The 22,299-nt window shown below is 48.0% G+C and overlaps 1 protein-coding gene across 9 annotated transcripts in view; it reads right to left on the bottom strand.

The window, feature by feature from the left end:
• PSD2 (pleckstrin and Sec7 domain containing 2) overlaps positions 1-22,299 on the bottom strand; it is a 143,304-nt gene that overhangs the window by 14,080 nt on the left and 106,925 nt on the right. For 7 of the 9 annotated variants that reach the window (XM_049101700.1, XM_035713842.2, XM_049101710.1 and 4 more), the window contains 7 exons: positions 21,227-21,642; positions 19,696-19,785; positions 17,665-18,126; positions 17,067-17,261; positions 13,506-13,586; positions 9,699-9,811; positions 8,891-8,951 (listed from right to left, as the gene is read on the bottom strand). In XM_049101700.1, the coding sequence (XP_048957657.1) occupies positions 8,891-8,951; positions 9,699-9,811; positions 13,506-13,586; positions 17,067-17,261; positions 17,665-18,126; positions 19,696-19,785; positions 21,227-21,591 (1,367 nt within the window). In that variant the 5' untranslated portion in view covers positions 21,592-21,642. The remainder of the gene's footprint in view (positions 1-8,890; positions 8,952-9,698; positions 9,812-13,505; positions 13,587-17,066; positions 17,262-17,664; positions 18,127-19,695; positions 19,786-21,226; positions 21,643-22,299) is intronic. The other 2 variants (XM_049101688.1, XM_049101691.1) reach the window with 2 other exon arrangements.

Raw genomic sequence — 22,299 nt, 5'->3', positions numbered from 1 at the left:
TAAAAAGCATGGAGGCATGAGCCCAAGAAGGAGCAGCTTTCCTACTTAGAGCATTTGCCAGTTCACAAGCAGCAGCCCAAAGGCAGAGCAACTGAGCAGTCAGTAGGACTGGAGAACAAAAATTAGGCTCAGGGCCCATCAAGGACAACAGGTCCTGGGGAGACACCTCAGTCACACTTCAATACAAGTATTGAAATTAAGAAAGAAAATACTAAATGGACTTCTTCTGGCAGAAGGAAAATTATCCCAGATGGAAGTATGAAGAGGCAGAAAGGAATAAAGAGCACAAAAAGGATGGCTAAATCTAAATGAATATTGATTGTATAAAACAATGATAAAGTTTTCTGGGGAAGGGCACCTGCATAGCTCAATTGGTTGAGTGTCTAACTCTTGATCTCAGCTCAGGTCTTCATCTCATGGTTGTGAGTTCAAGGTCTCAAGGTTGTGCTGTGTTCCACACTGAGTGTGGAGGGGGAGGGGGAAGGAGGGAGGGAGAGAGGGAGGGAGGGAGGGAAGGAAGGAAGGAAGGGAGGGAGGGAGGGAGGGAGGGAGGGAGGGAGGGAGGGAGGGAGGGAGGGAGGGAGGGAGAAAAGTAGGTTATTTAATTAGTTTTCTGGGCAATAAAGTATAGAGAAAGTCTAATAGTTTAAAAGATGATAACAGGGGCAGCCCCGGTGGCGCAGCAGTTTAGTGTGGCCTGCAGCCCAGGACGTGATCCTGGAGACCCTGGATTGAGTCCCACATCAGGCTCTCTGCATGGAGCCTGCTTCTCCCTCTGCCTGTGTCTCTGCCTCTCTCTCTGCGTCTTTATGAATAAATAAATAAAATCTAAAAAAAAAAAAAGATGATAATGGTAATACATAAGCTGAGAGGGCAATAAATGGAGAAATGGAATTAAAGTGTTTTAAGGTACCCCAGGAACTGGAAAAGTACATTAATAAGTTAGGTTGCATACTGCAAATAACAAAAAGAATTCTGACAGAATGAACAACTAACAGGTTAATGGGATAAAAGGAAATTCTAAAAAAAAAAAAAAAAATACTTGAATAATCCAAAAGTAGGCAAGAAAGGAGAAAAAAAGGAACATAGAGCTGATAAGCCAGAGAAAACAAATTATATCCTGGTATGTTTAAATTTAATTATATTAGTAATCCATTAAATGGTCAAATTAAGAGGCAAAGATTATCAGACTTGATTTTTTTAAGTATATCATAGAAGACATACCTCTTAAATAGAAGGGGACAGAAATCTTACAAAGGATGGAAAGAGATATACATGCAAACACTAACAAAAGAACTCCAGTATAACTCACTAATATCTGGCAAAATAGACTTGAAGACAAGTCTTACTAGAGAGAAGAAGAGAAATTTCATAGTAATATAAGGGCCAATCTACCAGATGATATAAACATCCTAAATGTGTATACACCTAATAACACAGTGACAAAAATTGTCAGAACCAAAAGGAGAAAGACACATTCACAATCTTGGTTGAAAATCTGAACACTGGGGCAGCCCAGGTGGCTCAGCGGTTTAGCGCCACCTTCAGCCCAGGGCCTGATCCTGGAGACCTGGGATTGAGTCCCACGTCAGGCTCCCTGCATGGAGCCTGCTTCTCCCTTTGCCTGTGTCTCTGCCTCTCATAAATAAATAAATAAATAAAATCTTTAAAAAAAAAAAAAAAAAAAAAGGAAATTTGAACACTGCTCTCAGTAACAGAACAAATATACTAAACAATTCGTTAACAACAATCAGATAAAATAGACAAATTCCTAGAAACACACAGACTATTAAAAATGCTCAAACAGAAATAGGAAATCTGAATAGATGTATAAGAAGTAAAAAGATTGAACCAAGAATCAAAAACCTTACAAAAGAAATGCCCAAAGCAAGATGGCTTCAGTAGTAAACTTTACCAAACATTTAAAGAAAAATTAACACCAACATTCCTCAAACTCTTCCAAAAAAATTGACAAAGAGGGAAAACTTCCTAACTCATTCTATAAGGCCAGCATTACCTTAATAACAAAACCAGAAAAAGATGTCATAAGAAAACCACATAATAATATCCCTTGGGAATATAAATGCAAAAAAACCTCAACAAAATGCCAGCAAACAGAATCCAGCAGCATTTTGAAGGATTATATACCATGTCCAAATGGAATGTATCCCAGTAATGCAAGGGTGGTTGAACATACAGAATTCTAACAATGTAATACACCACATTAATAGAATAAAGGGAGAAAAAAAAAACCACATATTCATCCCAATTGATGCAGAAAAATCATTTCACAAAATTCAACACTTCCTTTCATGATAAAAAAAAAAAAAACACTGAACAAACTAGGAATAAAAGAGAACTTCCTCAGTATGATAAAAGGCATTTATGAAAAACTCACAGTAACATCACACTCAATGGTGAAAGACTGAAAGCTTTCCTCTGGAGATTAGGAAAAGACAAGCATGCCACTTTCCCCATTTCTATTCCGAATTGTTCTGGAAGTTCTAGACAGAACAATTAGGCAAGCAAAAGCAGTAAAAGCCATCCAAATAAGAAAGGAAGAAGTAAACCTCTCTAGTCACAAATGACATGACCTTGTGTATAGAAAATCCTAAAAGATACACCAAAAAATAAACACATTCAGCAAAGTTGCAGAATACAAGATAAGCAGGGATCCCTGTGTGGCTCAGTGGTTTAGCGCCTGCCTTTGGCCCAGGGCGTGATCCTGGAGTCCCGGAATCAAATCCCACATCGGGCTCCTGGCATGGAGCCTGCTTCTCCCTCTGCCTGTGTCTCTGCCTCTCTCTGTGTGTCTCTCATGAATAAATAAATAAAATATTTTTAAAAAAGAATACAAGCACATAAAAATCGATGTTAGTAAAGAATGATCATAAACTGAAATTAAGGAAACAATTTCAAATAGTGAAAGGGAATAGAGGGGAAGGGAGAAGAAATGGGTGGGAAATATCAGAAAGGAAGACAGAACATGGAAGACTCCTAACTCTGGGAAACGGGATCCCTGGGTGGCGCAGCGGTTTGGCGCCTGCCTTTGGCCCGGGGCGCGATCCTGGAGACTCGGGATCGAGTCCCACGTCGGGCTCCCGGTGCGTGGAGCCTGCTTCTCCCTCTGCCTGTGTCTCTGCCTCTCTCTCTCTCTATGTGTGTGACTATCATAAATAAAAAAAAAAATAAATAAAAAAAAAAAAACTAACTCTGGGAAACGAACTAGGGGTGGGGGAAGGGGAGGAGGGCGGGGGGTGGGGGTGACTGGGTGGCTGGCACTGAGGGGGGCACTTGACGGGATGAGCACTGGGTGTTATTCTGTATGTTGGCAAATTGAACACCAATAAAAAATAAATTTATTATTAAAAAACAATTTCATTTACCAAATTTAATTTACAATAACATCAAAAAGAATAAAAAACTTGGAAATAAATCTAACCAAAGAGAGAAAAGGTTTGTATGCTGAAAACTACCGAAGATTGCTAAAAGAAATTAAAGACCTAAATAAATAGAAAGATATCTGGTGTTCATGGATTGGAAAACTTAATTTAGCTACAATGGTAATACTCCCAAACTGATCCATAGATTTAATGCAATCCCTATCAAAATCTCAATTGCCTTTTTTGTAGATGTGTAAAACCTTATACTCAAATTCATATATAATTGTAAGGGTTCCCGATACCCAAAACAACCTTGGAAAAGAACAAAGTTAGGGGATCCCTGGGTGGCGCAGCGGTTTAGCGCCTGCCTTTGGCCCAGGGCACGATCCTGGAGACCCGGGATCGAATCCCGCGTCGAGCTCCCTGCATGGAGCCTGCTTCTCCCTCTGCCTGTGTCTCTGCCTCTCTCTCTGTGTGTGTGACTATCATGAATAAATAAATAAAATCTTAAAAAAAAAAAAGAACAAAGTTAGAAGACTCACACTTCCTGATATCAAAACTTACTAAAGGCCTATATAACCAAGACAGAGAGGCACCAGGATAAGAATAAACATATAGATCAGTAGCACTAAATTAAGAATCCCTAAATCCATACATCTATGGACAATTGACTGGCTTTTACTGAAAAATTTGACAAATAACATTGCATCTGTTTAAGTAGTGTATATTACTATATTTACATATTGTAATATTATGAACAATTAATATGTCCAAGACCATCTAATGAGGAAAGAATAGTCTCTTTAACAAATGGTGTTCGGACAACTGTATATTCACAGCAAAGGAATGAAACTGGACACTTACGTCACTCCATATATAAAAATTAAAACAAGCCAAAGATCTAAATATAATAGCCAACACCATAAAACTCTTAGAAAACAAAATAAGGGATCCCTGGGTGGCGCAGCGGTTTGGCGCCTGCCTTTGGCCTAGGGCGCGATCCTGGAGACCCAGGATCGAATCCCACATCGGGCTCCCGGTGCATGGAGCCTGCTTCTCCCTCTGCCTGTGTCTCTGCCTCTCTCTCTCTCTGTGACTATCATAAATAAATAAAAATTAAAAAAAAAAAAAAAAAAGAAAATAAGAATAAATCTTCATAACCTTGGATTTAGCAATGGTTTCTTAAACGACACCAAAAGCACAAGCAAAAAGGGAGAAAAAAAGATAAATTGGACTTCATCAAAATTAACAACTTCTGTGTATCAAAAGATATATCAAGAGAGTAAAAAGATATCCCACAGAATGGGTAAAATTTCTACTAACCATGTATCTGATAAGGGTATAGTATCCAAAGTATATAAGCTCAACAACAAAACACAAACAATTCAATTAAAAATGAGCCAAGGACAGGCACCTGGCTGTCTCAGTTTGGAGCATGTGACTTTGGATCCCAGAGTTGTGAGTTCAAACCCATGATAGGTATGGAGATTACTTAAAAACAAAATCTTTAAGGGGTGCCTGGGTGGTTCAGCTGGTTAAGTATGGGACTCTTGATTTGGGCTCAGGTCATGTGTGATTGAGCCCCATGCTCAGTATGGAGTCTCCTTAAGATTCTCTCTCTCCCCCTACCTCCACCCCCAGTGCCCACCCCCCCACCGCACCATGCTGGTGCCAGCTCACATGCATGTGCTCTCTAAAAAGAAAAAAAACACGATAATTTTTTTTTAATATTTGAAAAATAAAAATATAGAGGTGCCTGGGTGGCTCAGTACGTTAAGCATTTGCCTTGGGCTCAGGTCATAATCCCAGGGTCCTAGGATTGAGCCCCATGTCAGGTTCCTTGCTCAGTGGGGAGTCTGCTTCTTCTTTTCTCTCTGCCCCTCCCCCTGCTCATGCTCTCTCTTTCTCTCAAATAAATGAATAAAATATTAATAAAAAATTTTTAAAAATGAGCAAAGGAGTTAAGATTTTATTATTTATTTATTTGAGAAAGAGACAGAACATGGCGGGGGGCAGTGGGGAGGGGCAGAGGGAGAGAATCTCAAGCAGATTCCTGAGCACAAAGCTGTACAGGGCTCTATCTCACAACCCTGAGATCATGACCTGAGTAGAAACCAACAGTCAGAGGCTTAACCAACCAAACCATGCAGGTGCCTCAAAGGATTTAAATAGACATTTCTAAAAAAAATAAATAAATAAAATAAATAGACATTTCTCCAAAGATATACAAATGATCAAAAAGCACATGAAAAGACATTCAACATCACTAATCATTTGGGAAATGTAAATCAAAACCACAATGAGATATAACTCCACACTCATTAAGATGGCTACTATTAAAACACAGAAAACAAGTGCTGGCAAGGATGTGGAGAAATGAAAAATGTGTGCACTGCTGGTGGGAACATAAAAAGGGTTGGTGACTATGGAAGACAGTATGGCTGTTTTTCAGAAAGTGAAAAATTATATCACCATAGGATCCATCAATACCACTCCTGGGCATATACCCAAATGGAATTTAAAGCAGAGCCTCAAAGAAATATCTGCATATCCATAAGTCCATAGCAGTATTATTCACAAAAACCAAGAGGTAGAAACAATGCAAATGTCCATAAGCAGATGAAAGGATAAGGAAAATGTGATACATATAGGCAATGGAATACTATTCAGCCTTAAAAAGGAAAGAAATTCTGTCACATACTACAACATGGATGAACCATGAGGACGTTATGCTAAGTGGCATAAATCAGTCACAAATATATAAATTCTCTATTCTTGTCTAAGGAATCTAGAATAGTCAAATTCACAGAAGCATCAAGAGGAATGGCAGTTGCCCGAGACAAGGGGGAGGGGGGAGGGTATTGAGGAGCAGCTGTTTACTTTGTAAAGAGTTTCAGTTTGGGAAGATGAAAAAGTTCTGGAGCTTACTTGCACAGTAATGTGATACACTTAACACTATGGAACTAAACTATATAAGATGGTAACTTTTATGCTATATGTATTTTACCACAACTTAAAAGTTTGTTTACAACAACTGTTAAATAACTTTTTTAAATCAAAAAAAAATGGGCCAAGTACTCAAATAGACATTTCTCCCAAGAAGATGTACAGATGGCTAACAAAAAACATGAGAAGATGCTCCAACATCACTAGTCATCAGGGAAATGCAGATTGAAACCACACAAGATACTGCCTCATACCCACTAGGACATTGATCATTAAAAAAGAAAAGAAAAAAAAAAAAAGAAAAGAAGTATTAACGAGGTTGTGGAAAAAGTGAAACCCTCACACATTGGCAGTGGGAAAACATTTTCACCCTTCCTCAAAAAGTTAAGCTCAGAATCCGCATGTGATGGGACTAGTCCATTCCTAGGAATTGAAAAACAGGTGTTCAAACAAAAAAGTTTGCATAAATATTCACAGCAGCACGATTCACAATACCCAGGAGGTTGAACAACCCAAATATCCATCAACAGGTAACTGGATAAACAAAATGTGGTATATCCATGTAATGGAATGTTATCTGGTCCTAAAAAGGAATGAAGTAGGGGCAGCCTGCGTGGCTCAGCGGTTTAGCGCCACCTTCAGCCCAGGGCATGATCCTAGAGACCGGAGATCAAGTCCCACATCGGGCTCCCTGCAGGGAGCCTGCTTCTCCCTCTGCCTCTCTCTCTGAGTCTCTCATAAATAAATAAATAAAATCTTCAAAAAAAAAAAAAAAGGAATGAAGTACTGACATATGCTAGAACATGGACAAACCTTGAAGACATATGCAAAGTCAAAGTAGCCACTAAAGGCCACAAATTATATGGCTGAATTCACATTCAATACACAGAAGAGGCAAACCCCCCAAAAAACAGAAAGCAAATTCATGGTTGCCAGAGGCTGGAGGAGGATGAGGCAGAGAATGGGGCAGGACTGCTAATGGGCACAGTGTTCCTTCTGGAGTGATGAAAAGGTTTTGGAAATACAGAGTGGCAATGATTGCACACCATGTGAATATCCTTAATTCCACTAAATTGCACACTTTAAAATGGTTTAAATGGTATGTGATGTGTATTTTACCACAATAAAAAAAATTAATAAGGATGTACAAGACTTGCATAACACAAAGAAAAGACTTGACCTTATCTACACATACAGAACATGACAAGCAACAACTACAGAATGGACTTTCTTTTCAAGCCCACATGAGACATCTACTAAAATTGTTCATCCGAAGAACATGTGCCCACCCCTCTGCCAGCCCCTTTACAGCCTCCCTCTCTGACCAGGGCTGTTCGTGGGGGCCCTAGCAGGCCCCACATTCCTGAGATGCCCACATCCACCTGGCACTCCTCTCAAAAGAGCAGCAGAGTGCAAGGGGAAAAGCACAGAGCCAGGCAAAGCTGCTCCCTTTGAGGGCCCTTGGAGAGCTCGCAGGAACTACAGCCAGGCCACGGGCTAAGCGCCATCTCCTTAAGTCACAGGAAGTGTATGATGCTGAACTTGAGAGTTAGTGAGGAGACCCTGACACTTAGTGTTGTATTAATTCTCTCAGTTCTCCCCAGGACACTTGTCAGAAAATCACTATACCCACCTCAAAGACACAGAACCTGATACCCAGAGAGTCCCAGCGTCTTGCCCAGCATCACAGAACTTCCACATGGAGGCAAAGATAGGATCTGAAGTTGGGTCTGTCCTAGCTCTTTCTTCACTCTATATGCCCTGAGCTTTTCCAGTTAACTCCAGAACCAGACTTGCTGGTCTGTTGTCCCCATGAGTTGATGAAAGATCCCCAACCCAGCAGAGGGGCTCTGGCCACCTCTAAGTCAGCAATGACAGGGCTGTGATGGGTAGGGAGGATGAGGTGATGGGAACACAGAGGGGGAACATGGAGATGGGGGTATCTAGGCTCACAGGGCATGCACACCACCAGCTACACTTACCACCTGAGGGAGGGCAAGGGAGCCCGAAGAGTGGGGTCCCCGGAGCAGATGTAGGAAAGAAGAAGGGGTTACTGAATCACAAGCAATACTGAGAAAGCCCAGGGCTGAGACAGCATAGCCTCATAGCCTGGGGCTCACACTTGTCACTTCACTGTTTGCACGGTGGTGGGTAGGGGTGACAAGAATGCCTCTTGGGGGCGACCTACCATTCGTTGGGTAGGGGCTGCCTGGGGCAAGACATTATAGCAGTCCACATTGAGACTTGCAGGACAGGAGGAGGAAGAACAGGAGATCTTTTAGCAATGCCTGGAGTCGACACAGCTTGTGGGAGGAGGGGCACATCTTATTTAGCAAACCTTAATTGCCCTGTGCCTCAGCTGTTCTCACTGTACTGCTGCGGGTCTTAGGTAGATAAACTAAGATAGGTCCAAGTCTAGAAGCCAAGTTGCCCAACTCCCAAGTCTACTTAAGGAGCCATGGCCAGCAAGCAAGTGTCAGGAGAGGGGAGAAAGGGCAAGCCCCAGGACCAAATGCGGGGGATCAGTGAAAGCACATGCCCCTGTCCAGCCTCCCCAACTCACATGTCCGTGCAGGTCCGTGTTGAGCAGCATCAGAGCACAGGTGAGTGTGTGGATCCCATCTAAATCAGAGATGGTGGCACCCTCAGTGTGAGGACCCAGTCCTCCTCTAAACCCCACCACCCAACTGTCTCCTAACAGAGCCAACCCAGAGGTCTTGGAGATAGGAAGGGCCAGCCACCAGCCAAATGCACCTGGGGGCCCAGGACCTGTGAGAGGCTCACTGCCCCACCCTCAGCACCAGAGTCATTGCCTGTCCCTGGTCAGAACCAACCCCTCCTTCAGAGGGGACCTGAGCACCCTGGCCGTGCTATAGACCACACTCCTGCCTCCTGTGACCAGACTCATCTTGACACTCAGAACCGGGAGTGGCTCTGGGTCCTGGACTATGTCCCTACCATGGCCCATGTTTTCTCCAATAACTGGCCTCATCCCCCATGTCCTGGGACTTGGGTCCAGCCACAGCTAAAGTCCTGCCGCTAAATGGGCTAAGAGGCCTCCACCCAGATCTCCACACCAGGACTCTCACCTCACCAAAAATCAGCATTAGCAATGGGGACTGGGGAGAACAAAAGCGCAAAAGACTAAATCTAGGACAGAGGATTTCCAAGCACAAAGAATGACCACAGGCAAGACATTTGGAAGGACCTGGTCCAGCAAGCAGACCCCATTTCATGTGCCCTAGTTCCTGTACTCCGTGTTTACTGAGCAGGATAGAAGTGGTCATTGGTGGCGGGGTGAGGGGGGGGGCGGCTAGGAGGAAGCTGGGGCCCCTCTGGAGCAGCAGGCAGGGCAGGCAGAGGGCGTACCTTCCGAGGTGCTGTCCTCTGGGTTGCATTGACAGTACCGGCGAGAGAAGTGGGTAAGGACCCGCTCACGCTCCTGTGTCTCCCCCATCAGTGGGAAGGCCTTCAGGAAGGTTCTGGAGGACAATTCAAGGATGGTGAAGACCTCCTAGAGTCCCTAAGTCAGTAATGATCCTCACCCAGGTCAGGAATCCTGCCGCCCCTCACCCCAGCCTCAGGTACCACATAAACCCGCTGGAGTGGCCCAGGGCTCCATTGCCCCAGCATCTGGGCTGAGGAGGACACCCTGGCTGCCAGGACAGCTTCTAGAGGGTGGAGGCTAGGGGGCTTTAGAATTTCAGCCCTCAATGCCCTCCAAAACGTAGGCAGGGGACAGAGTGTGAAGAGTAAAGACAGATGAACACCTCGGCGAGGCCATCAGCTCTTGTTCAGGATAAATGCCCACTTCTCTCTCCCTCCTCTCTGGCCACACCTGCCCTTCAGGCTGTCCTCCTCAGTCACTGCTGCTCCTCACTGAATGTGCCACCAGCCGAGCCCCAGGCCCCCACTCCGGCCTCCCTAACTCTTCCCCCATCCCGAGTCTGAACTGTCAAAGTTTCAATGGCTTGTTCTTCACTCCTTATCTCAAACCCTCCTCTCCTCTGCCCTCATCATATACCTGGGACACTCACAGCAGCCTCCAGACAGGTGCACCACTGCACCTCCCCAGTACATCCTCCCTAAAGACACTAGGCGGCATTTCTGAACACACATGCAGTTGAGACTCACCCTTGCTTAAAACCGATCATTGGCTCCCCAGAGCACTCAGGATAACAGCCAAGAATCTCATGTTCTGGCCTTCCCAGAACATATTCCCACCTCCCTCCTGTCCCTCCAACCTCACCCCCACCTGCCTTCCACACCAGATTTACACCCTGTACAGGACAGGCACTTTCACTGTGCCATGCCCCTGGGCAAGCTCTGACCTCCTCTTCTGGCCCACTTCAAAAGCCACTGGCTCTCAGGGACTCTGGGAGTTGATCCCAAAACCACAGGGGCTGGAAGATGGGGCCTAGGCACACCTCTTCTTGGGAAGAAAACCTACAAACTGAGCAAATTTAAGTATCTATCTGTCCAAGGTACATGAGACTAGTTCATTCCTAATTTTGCTATGGTTCATTTGGTTTCTGGAAAGCCCACTTTATGTTCTCATGCTGCTCCTAAGGCACTCTGGGACCTGTGAACCCCTCTCGGCCAGCTCTTCCCTTCTGAGGCCTCCCAAGGCATCCAAAACTAAAGACCACGCTCTTCATCAATCCTAGACTCATCAATCCTAGATAGTCAACTGCCACCCAAAAACACACCATCTGCCATCTAAGTTCCCCCTTTCCCTGCCCTGGTCTCTCCTGTTTCCTGTTCTCTTCCTCCAATCTGGCACCCAGCTCTGCACCTCCCTTCTCTAACCACACTCCATGAGGACTTTTAAAAATCCATCCCCCAAATAAATAAACAAACAAACAAAAATCCATCCCGCATCCCAGCCTTGACCTGTCCTACCTACAAGCCATCCATCCCAGCTCCCATTTCCCATTCCAAACACCCCTTTCCCCAGGGGTCCTCACCAATCCCCAATCCAACACACCCACCACCAAACTCTCAGCGGCCCCCAGAATCAGCCTCACCACCACCTACCCTCTACCCTGCACTTTGGTACCACCAATCCCTCTACCTAATCCTCTGGATGACCCCTCACATCAATTTTGCCTCTAGCCTCACTGCCCACCTCAGGGCTGTCCTCTCTCACCAAACCCTCTTCAGAAGCCTGCACATCTCCAGATCAAAGGCCATTAGCACTACCCCTCAAACTACTGCTTTATATCTAGCACCTTCTGTGGCTCCCCAGTGCCTGTACAGTTGAGCCTATCTACTAGGATGGCAAACAAGTCTCCAGCGTCATATCCAGGCCTCTGATCATGACCTGACTCACCGAACATCTCCAACCCATCCTCATCCCAATGCAAACTTCAGACCCAGCTCAGGATAGAGCATCTTGCAGCAGACCAACATTTACCCTGAGACTCTGAGATAAGCCCGACAGAATACAGTTCTCTGAAGCTTTCAGTAAGCCCCTGATGCCACAAAGACCACAGGGCCAGAATTGTTGAGAGGAGAGAGCTGAGGTGAGGGGTTCATCTACAGTTGCTTTTTCCTTGAGGGCACTGCTAATTTGGGGGAAAGGCAAGAGGCAGAACACTTGGTGGCTTCACAGAGCTGAAGACACAGACCTAGAGACCTGGGGAGCTATGGCTATACACCCAGTTTTCCCTTTGAGACATTGGCCAAATTCTGAAGATGTGAAGGGCAGGACGTAAAGAAGCTAAGTAAAAAGCCTCTGAGAAGTAGAGGGACTGGGGTTGTTGTGTTTTGTTTTATTGACACTCTTGCCAGATTGAGGAAATGCAATCAGGATTCAGGACCCACCAAAGGGAGAAGCCCCAGTGAACACACTAGGCTTCTAGCAGAAAACTGTGCAGGCCTCCACCCTGTGATGAGGGATCCCGGAGTTTACCAAACTTTGGTGCAGCCTTTCCTCAGCTCAACTGTGGTCAGATTAGGAGTGCACCCCCTGCCCTCTTCTAACTGCCTAGCAAAGGACAAGGTAAACGCTCGCTGGAGGAATATATAATAATCTAGAACCTCTCTAATTCTATACAAAATGCACAGCATCCAATAAAAAAAAATTGGTAAGCATGCAGAGAGACAGGACAAGATATATGATGGAAAACCAAAAGAAGAACAAGAGACAAGAGAAACAGATACAGATGATTCAATGATCCAGACATTGGGATAACCAAGTTGGAAATAAGGACTTTGAAATAACTAGGATTAATATGTTCACAAAGAGAGGGGAAAGGTGGAGCAAACAAGTGAAAAGATGAGGAACTCCTCCAGAGAATTAGAATCATTTTTTTGTTTTTTTTTTTTAATTTAACAAAATGAAAATTCTAGAATGGAAAAATGTAATAATAAACAGTAAAAACTCAATAAGTGGATTTGACAGCATATTAGACACAGAAAACAAAGTAAGTGAACTAAAAGCTGGTCAAGAGAAAATATCCCAAGTGAAGTAAAGAAGAAAGAATGGAAATACATATTTTTAAAGTGTAAGAGAAGTGGGACACAATGAGATCTATCATTTGGGGACCACCCCCTACTTAGCTCAGAGATTGCTGTACCTCCACACCCCCAGGGCTGCAGCCTGCTGTGGGCCCTGCCTCCAAGGGCTGCTAGACACCAAGCTGCACTCCATTCTACACCCTCCACTCCCTGGGGCCTGTACCTGACCCTCTTGAAGACTACTGTCTGCTTCCAAACACCACAAGGACCTGAGATCAAATCCCAGTTTAGCCATCTCCTCCCTCAGTGACTGCAGGAAATCAATCACTTTACCCAATAGCTGGTTCCTTATCTGTGAGCAGCAATGCTGACACCTACCCTACAGGGGTATGGTTAGGATGAAGTCTGGCAGGGTGTGTAAAAACCTATTGCCTCTAGCAAACAGGCAGTGCTCAATACAAACCAGCCCTTGCTCTTCCCCTCCCAAAACTTCAAGACCACGTTCCCACTTTCATATCCTCAGCCCACCACATGGCCGGCACTCACTGAGTTGCTGGACCACTGCTGTGCTCATGCCCTTCTCCATAGCCTTCCCAGGGAGTGTTAAGAGACTTGCCCAAGGTTGCACAGCAAGCTTATGACAGAGCTGTCCTGAGAATCCAGATGTGTGGCCCGTACCACCTGTGGACACCGCCCCATCCCAGCCCCACTGACCTGAGCGCTCGGTCCAGAGTCAGGCCTGAGAAGTCGAAGAAGCTGAGATACTCCCCGGCCACCAGCCTGCTGAACTCATTGCTGTCAGGAGAGCAGGAGGTGTCCATCAGAAGCAGGCACAGCAAGCAACAGGAGGCACATAGGCAGTGACCCTGGGGCACTCTGACCTACCCACCCAACCTGCCCGGCCCTTAAGCTGCCTCCCTGTGTTGGTCAATTGGGCTCTGACAGTTCATCCTTGGGTTGGAGGATCAGGAAGTCTTCCTAAAGGAAATGACATCTCTGTGAACACCTAGAGGAAAGTAAGGGCCAGTGAGGTGATGGGAGTAGGTGGAGAGATGATGCAGTGTCCCCCGTAGAGGAAACTGTACAACATGTCCAAGCAGCTATCAGCAGAGCCATGTGGCCAGAGCAAGAGATGAGGTAGGGAGCAAGTCCTGAGGGCCAAGGGGGAAGGATCAGTAGTGCTCAGGAAGGGTGTGAAGTTGAGTGAGCCCGTCAGAACACCACCTGCTGAGGGGAGGCCCCTGGGGGCTGCAGCAGCTGTCCCAGGAGATGGAGAGTTTGGAAAGGAGAGAGATTTCGGAGACAGAATCCACAGCTGATGGAATGGTGCAGCACGTGACACAGGAGATGGGCCTGGGAGGAGGTGTCAGAGCCAGACATCAGGTGGTGCTGCATGTACCCACGGGAGAGACATCAGTTGGCTAATGACTTGGAGGAAGGGGAGGAGTCTAAGCAAGAGGAGGGTGCAGACCCAGGACAGAGATCAGAGGAAGCCCCCCCCCCCATTTTTTAAAAGATTTTATTTATTCATGAGAGATACAGGGAGAGAGGCAGAGACATAGACAGAGAAAGAAGCAGGCTCCGCACAGGGAGCCTGATGCAGGACTCCACCCCTAGACCAGGATCATGCCCTGAGCCGAAGGCAGATGCTCAACCACTGAGCCACCCAGGAGTCCCAGAGGAAGCCTCTCTTAAAGGCAGAAGCAAACTGAGGAAAGAGAAGGAGCCACTGAAGGAGTCTAAGAAACAGCAGCCAGAAAGAGCTGGGGGGGGGGTACAGTGTCCCAGAGGCCAAGACAGAGTGATTCAAGATGAGAGTTATGAATTCTTGTTCGAAAAGAGAAATTTCCCCCTGAACTGACCCAAGCCCCAAGCTCTCCCTCCCATTGACAGGAGACATGGGCCTGGAGAAATAGGGTAAGGGTGACATAACTCCATGGGGACACCAAATCCAAATCGTGGAAAATTCTTCCTGACAATCAGCTCTGTTTCTTCAACAGATATATGGCCTTAAGAAAAAGGAAGCAGTCTGGAAGACTATTAATTAAGAGACTTACAAAAAAAAAAAGAGAGACTCAAGAGACATATTGGCCAAATGTAAAGCATAGGCCTTGTATACATCTTGGTATGAAGAAGCATTTGAGACAGAAAATTAAACTTAAGACTAAATGTTAGGGCAGCCCCAGGGGCTTAGTGGTTTGGTGCTGCCTTCAGCCCAGGGCGTGATCCTGGAGACCGGGGATCGAGTCCCATGTCGGGCTCCCCGCGTGGATCCTGCTTCTCCCTCTGCCTGTGTCTCTGCCTCTCTCTCTCTCTCTCTCTCTCTCTCTCTCTCGCTCTCGCTCTCTGTGTGTTTCTCATGAATAAATAAATAAATAAAAATGTTTTTAAAAGACTAAATGTTAGAGATTCTATGGAATTTGGGCTAGTTCTGCTTAAAAAAATTATAATGGAATTATGATTATATTTAAAAATCCTTATCAGGGGCACCTGGGTGACTCAAGTCAGTTAAGCATCTGACTTTGGCTCAAGTAATGATCTCAGGATCCTGGGATCGGCTGTATCAGGCTCCCTGCTCAGGAGGAAGCCTGCTTCTCCTTCTCCCTCTGTCTGCTACTCCCCCTGCTTGTGCACTCTCTCTCTCTAATAAATAAAATATTTGAAAAAATAAAAAAAATAAAAATCCTTATCAGTTAGAGACACATACTAAAGTATTTATGGATCAAATGATAGAATGCCTAAAATATGCCTTAAAATATTCCAGCAAAATGGGGGGGGTAGTGGATGTTGTTAACTTTGGAGCTAAGTAATGGGTACATGGAGGTTTAATATATTATTTTCTCTGGTTTTGTGTATGGTTGAAATTTGCATAATAAGATTTTTAATTAAGGGAAAAGAGAGGAGTAGGGTATGTCTACAATGTTGAAGACAGGTAAGTTGAGGTCTGGTGGCAGGCACCAGATTCAGAAGGCAGAGGATAGGGGAGAAGCTTGCCCCAGGCGGCTGAAGAGAATATGGAGAGGGGGACTGGACGAAGGCCACCCAAGGCAGAAAACATGAGAATTCTGGCTGCCAAGAGGCTGGGGGAAGAAGTGCAGCTGACGAAGAATTTCTGTTTGCATATGGGAGAGACTTAAGTGCAGTGAAGTGCTTGCAGACACTCTTGCAGAGAAGGAGGAAGGCTGGGAGGGTGCAGATGCACCCTAACCTGGGCACCCGGAGAACATCGTTAGGTTGGGGGTGGGGGGCGCACCCCAGTGGGAAAGGTCAGGCTTCCCAGTCAAGATGTGACATCTGCACTGGGGCCGGGAGGCTGGCCTCAGCAAGGTGGAGGCTGAGAAGGGTAGAGAAGGAAGGAGGGAGAGAAACTAGGGAAGGATCCCCAAGTGGAGCTGGCCTCAGCTTCTCAGTCAGCTCCAACCTGGAGCCGAGGGTCTGGATGGCCCCTTTGCCTCCAGATCTATGACTGCCTCCCCTTCTCAGAGCCTAAGCATGGGTATGGGAGGCCCTCTGGAGGAAGGGCTAAGGCAGGTGGCCATGCTGACAATCAGAAAGGCTCCCGGTGGGAGTGCCTGGGAAGCTCAGGTAGTTAAGCATCTGCCTTCTGCTCAGGTTATGGATGGAGCCTGCTCACCAGGAAGCCTGCTTCTCCTTCCTCTGCCCCTGCCCTTCTTCTCTCTCTCAAATAAATAAATAAAATCTTTTAAAAAATGCTCAGGGTGTGCCAGCTGATTCCCCCAGTCTGAGAGTCCCCGCCTGCCCCCTCCATCCACCCAGGACTCCCATCTGGCTAGTTCCCATTCCCTAGTCCCAAGGCCAGGGTTGCTTTGGTGGCTTCAGCGCTCTTAGCCAGTCCCAACAGACTGAGAGTGGGGCTTAATAAGGGCCAGGAACCCCTTCCCAGTGCCCGGTTCCCAGGCAGTACCAGTCCAGGCCCAGGGTCTCCTCTCCTTTCCCTGCCCCACTGCTCTGTCCTCACTGCCATCATCACGGTCCCATAACAACAAGCCACATTGTACTCCCCAGCCCCAAGGGATCATCCAGCCACCAGCTCCCCTCCCTGAGAGTATGGGCCTTCGCCCAGGCAGCCCAGAAAGGAAACAGATGTAGGGCAAGGCCAGGAATGAGGACAGTGGCAGGAGGAGGAGCTCTTGGGAACTACTGGCACCCCCCACCCCAAGCACCAGGCACCCTTGACAGTAGTCACCTACACCTCCCTCAGGCTGAGGAAGACACTGGGTTTGCCTGGGGTGAGGGGTACATAAGACAACTCACTTCTTGCCTAGCTGCCGGGCGACGTCACAGCGCTGAAAGCCCTCAAGGTGGTAGAGGCGACGGGCCAGCCGGCGAGCAGCTTCACTGACCCCCTGGCACCCATTGGCCAGCGGGTCTGTGCTGCCAGGCTCCAGACCCTCCGAGCTGCTAAGTTCTGAGTCCGAGTCTGAAAAGCCATCCTTTAGGCTGGGGTCACTGCATAAGGAAGGTAGGGGTGGAGAGAAGGGGTCAGAGGCCCAGGAGGGAAAGTGGGAGGTCTCCCCAGGCCTCTGAAAACCTACCCAGGGGCCAGAGTAGGGGAAGAAGCTCCATTGCACCAAGTCAGACTTTTAGAGGAGCCCCTAAATGAGATCACTAGAAGCTACACAATCCACACAGCACAGCTCCCTGGCCCCACTAGGGTTGGAAAGGGCTGGAAGAGCAGAATGGAACCTCAGGACCAGGGTGGGAAATCTGGGTGCAGAGGCAGGACACAATGACCTTGCAGAGGGCTTGTTCACTTTGGGCACTGGGTTACCCTAACCTGCTTTGTCTCCTCTGGGTCTGTTTCCCCATCTGCTCAATGGTTCTCCTGGTTCCCAGCCTAGGCTCTGCTCACCTGGCTGAGTTCAGCAACTTGTCTGTGTCCTCCTCCTCCTCCTCCTCCTCCTCCTCCTCGTCCCCACCTGGACCCTGGGGTCCATCTTCATGGAAGCCATTGGACACGGCTGTGAGAGACAGGCGGCTCAGAACATTCTCTGATCGGCTACTGGAGATGGAGCGCCGTAGGGGGCTGCCCAGCTCCCCATCACCACCAGCTGCTCCCATGTCCCCCTCAGGCCCCATTTCCCCAGTGCCCAAGCCAGCCCCTGGCTCAGGGCTATCGCGGGCCCGCTGCTGGATGAGAGGTGTCAGGGGGGCCTCGAAGCTGACGCAGCTGTCACTCTCATCCGTGAGGCTCAGCACGTCCAGGGAGTCAAGGCTGCTATACTGGGTGCCCCTCAGCAGCTCCGACTCCACAATCTTCTCAAACGTGGCACTGAAGCCATCCCGCACATCTGGCTCTCCGGGGCCACCCAGCCTGTGGAATGCAAGGACCAGTCACTATCCTGCCATGGGGACCCCTTTACGGTGGTAGGACTGCACCAATCCCATCTGGGAGCTCCATAGGGGCAGGAGCAGGCATGGATTGTGTCCTGTCTATTCTTTCAGCTAATACTTACTGAGCACTAGGTAGCAGGTGCTGGGCTGGGTACTAGGGTACAGCAATGACAAAGACAGGTGTGGTCCTACCCAGTGCCCACCCTATACTTGGCCCATAGTAGGCAGCATTCGTCTAAGTGAATGAATGGGAGGCGTCTTCCTCCACTGTGGCCCAGGGGCCACTGCCTCCAGGCTTCCCAGAGCCATGTAGATATCCCGCATCACAACCACAGTAATGCTGAGTCAAAATTTTGCCATCCCCACAGCCTGAGAGGCTCTCAGCTTGGCCAACCACACCACGGCTCTCAGGCCTGGCCTTCACATCACCTTATCAGGGAACATGAGGAAGACAAGGGCACATCAGCTACCTTGCTAGCCCCCTCATTGTTCTCCATCCTCAGGTTATCTCCTCACTTCCTCCCAGCCCCCATCAGTGTATCATACTGTGTGTCCCCTGGTTTGCCATCTGTTCCCCAGTCCCACCCCCCACCCCCATCAAGGCCAGGGAACACCCAGCACACAGTGTTTAGTAAACTGTGCCGAATGGTGCATGAGGCGAACACACAGATGTCTGTCAGCCCCCTGGCGTACCACACTGCCAAGACCACAGCAAGGCCCTGTCCTGTTCCTGCAAGAGGCCTTTGAGCTGGCAGTTCCTGTGCCACAGTGCTCTTCCCCCAAGCTGAAGCTCTCTTTCCTCATCCCTTTCTTCCTGAGGTCTGCCCAGAACACCCTATTTATAACTGGGACCAGCCTCCAAACACCTCAGCCCTTTTTCCTACTTCATTTTTTCCAAAGCACTTACCCTCCTTCCCACATACTACATAATTATCACTTTTATGATTTATTATCTATCTCCCCTCTAGACCATAAGCTCCATGAGAGTAGGAATTTTTATGTATTCTGTTCACGGATATATCCATAGTACCTAGAATAAAGCATCACACAGAGATAAACCGAGGCAGCCCGGGAGGCTTCTTATGCACTGAGGAGATGGACAGGAAGCAGAGAAGACAGGTAAGGAGGAGGACACACTGAAACAGAGCAAGACCAAGAGAGATGGGGCAAAAGAGAGACAAGAAGAAAGGGAGGGAGGGGAAGAAAAATAAGACAAGAAATAGATGAGAAAAAGAAACAGAAAGGAAGAGAGACAGAGAGAGAGAGAGACAGAGACAGTGAGAGGAAGAGACACAAAGAAAGAAGCAGGGTGAGCCTCAGCCCACCCACTCTGGCTCATTTTGGATAAATCAAGGTCCACCATTTACAAAGATGTGCACCCCACTCTCCCACTGAGGATCAGAGACCCCCTGCTTCTCCTTAACCCCCATGGCCCAGGAGAGAGAGAGGTGTGTTTGGAGGACTGTGAAGTACCCCCTCCCCGCAAACACCTCCTTGGACCTCAGTCTAAGATGTGGTCCTAGTGTGTTCCCTGGAGAAGCATACTGACCTGAGAGAGATAAAGCTGGAGTCACAGCCAGCTGCCTTCTGCCCAGTTCCAGCAGGAGCTGAGACCACAGCCTCAGTAGGCCTTCTCTTGCTGGAGAAGGAAGTGGAAATGGGGGGGGAGGCAGGAATCTAAGTGGCAGGAAGCCTGGCAGTGTGCTGGGGTAGAGCTACCTCTGACCTCCAGGAAGAAGGCAGGGAAGAGAAGGGTCATTGTTCAAGTTACCAGAGCAGATGCCGAAATCTGCCCAGCAAAGGGACCTCTGTGAGGCCTGTGCTAGGTCTCAGAGACACCTGAATAATACTGATCTCTGCCCTTGGGGAGCTTTCATCTCATCCCCCCCCCCATTATCTCCCACCCTGTCATGCACCTGAGCAGACCTGAGAGGTGGTTCTGAGAGGGGCTTGAAGACCATTAGCCCAATCTCCAAACTTCCATCTGCCCCTTCAGCCATCCCAAATAAACATGCCACCTAAACACAAACAGTATGCTCCAAGAAGCCCCAGACCTTTGTCTGCACCCCACTGCCAGCCCAGTGGCTGCCCTAGGACCTGTCTGGATGGAACACTCATGGCCATGGGATACGTGGTACACACAGGCACCGGACCTCACATACTCACATTCCTAGCCACAGAGCTAGCCACACTCAGCCCTAGACATGCAGACCCAAGTGTGTACCCATGAATGCACAAGCCAGGCACACACCACCCCTCCCACACACACACACAACCACACAGACCCATGCACATCAACATGTTCACACATTCCTATACCAAAACAATTCACAGGCCAGACATACGTATGCATGCCACTTAGATTTCTGCCCACCTCCCCACCCCACCCCCAACCATGCATGCCACCTATGCACACTTGCTTGTCCTGGCCAGGGCTTGCCACTGTACACACTAGAACTTTTATATACTTTCTTTTCTCAGTCCACCCTGAGGTCTTTTAGACATTCCCCTGTCCCATCTGTCCCCACCTTATCCAACTAGTACCTCCAAAACATCAGGTCTCTCTCCCTCCTGCTGAGGTTCATAGAAATGGCCCTGTAACTCCAGTAAATAGGACTGAAGTGAGATTCCTGGTAAGACCTCCAGAGGGCACTCAAGTGAGGGGTAGCTTGCAGGGATTAATTCACAAAGCCTACTCTTCTGAGGTCAGTTACTGAACTGGAAGATCTTCATCTCCATTGAAACAGAGAGATGGGCCAGATGACCTTCCACATCAAAGCATTTTGGAACTCTACTGCCCAATCTGGGATGGAGGGTATTTGGCCCTCCAACCACACACGGAAACAGCCCATGATGGTTTAGGGAGCTTTGGGGGGGGGTGTGGGGGCACAACAGTCCCACTAGCCTTTGAATTCTAATGGCTCTATCCTTCTAAAACACCCAGAAGCTGGGCAAAACAGGGACATGAAATTCTCAGGAGGAGAAAAACAAGAACCAAAGAGGCTACCTGGCTAGACCCAGGCCACATGGCATTGGAGCAGCCAAATGTAGTGAGCCCCTAACCCAAGACACCCACTTACCCCAGCTGAGGATCCTCAGTGTCCAGACAGAAATTCCTGGGAGCATTGTCCCCCTCTGCCAGCCCACCAACCCTCCAGGCCCTGGACTCTGCAGAATCTTCTAGAGTATTTGAGTCTGGCCCCAGGACTGGGCCATTGGTGAAGGAAAGGCCAAGGCTGAGGCCACGAAGGGCCATGTCTGGGCCCTGCATGGACTCCTCAGTGTCCACTAGAGTGCCCCTCATCTCATGCCCTGGGCTGTTATAGCTACTGTTCAGGTCCTGACTGTGTGTCATTCCATTCTGGACTCCAGGTTCTTCCTCAGGCTCCAGGCTGGGGTCCCAGGCAGTACCACCTTCCCCAGATGGAAGCTTATCCTCTTCCATGGCAGCCACTGCTTCCTCCCTGTGTTGAATGTTCCTAGGACTCCCCACGACCTGAAGGCAAATGAAGAGATGAAGAGGTGAGTAGGGCAGGTGCTGAGGGGTGGAAAGCCCAGCAGCACCAGTACCAGGCAGCCTGCCTGGGGACAGGAGGATGGCGGAGATAATCTTCTCAGGACCTCCTAGCTGGAATATGGGTTCAGGCTGTGGCATCCTCAGGCAGTGGCCCTGCTCAGGCCAGCCCCACTCACTTCTCCCCTGACCTGCAGTCACACTTGTGTGCCCCAGTCCTGCCTTCCTGTTACCCCTTAGGTGTCTCTGCTGTGCCTTCAAGAATCCACCAAAACCTTGTGATAAAAATCCAGGTTAGGAGGAACTAGGGAAGGGTCTAGGACCTCTCCAAACCCTGTCCCTTTCCTGCTGGTGTATGAGGTAGACAAAACTTCAGGCTGACAGCAGCCAGTCCCCTTGTCTCTTTCCATGTTCTCATCCTGACTCCAGGAGCCAGACAAGAATGAATCTGTGGGTAAATGGAGGGAAATGAGTGGGGGATGCCTTTAAAGGGAGATTTAAGAGAGGAGGCAAGGAAGCCAATGAAGTGCAGCCTCATCAAAACCAGACTCCAGCCCAGAGAAACCAACCTGCGGCCCCCGGGCCGCCATCCCCAGGCCCAGAGTGAGGCGCTGTCCAGGGTGCTAGGTGGGTGAGGTA

This window comes from Canis lupus, chromosome 2, assembly GCF_003254725.2.
Source record: "Canis lupus dingo isolate Sandy chromosome 2, ASM325472v2, whole genome shotgun sequence".
NCBI lineage: Eukaryota > Metazoa > Chordata > Mammalia > Carnivora > Canidae > Canis > Canis lupus.
The sequence above is the reverse complement of the archived record's forward strand: the minus strand, read 5'-3'. Positions and strand labels throughout refer to the sequence as shown.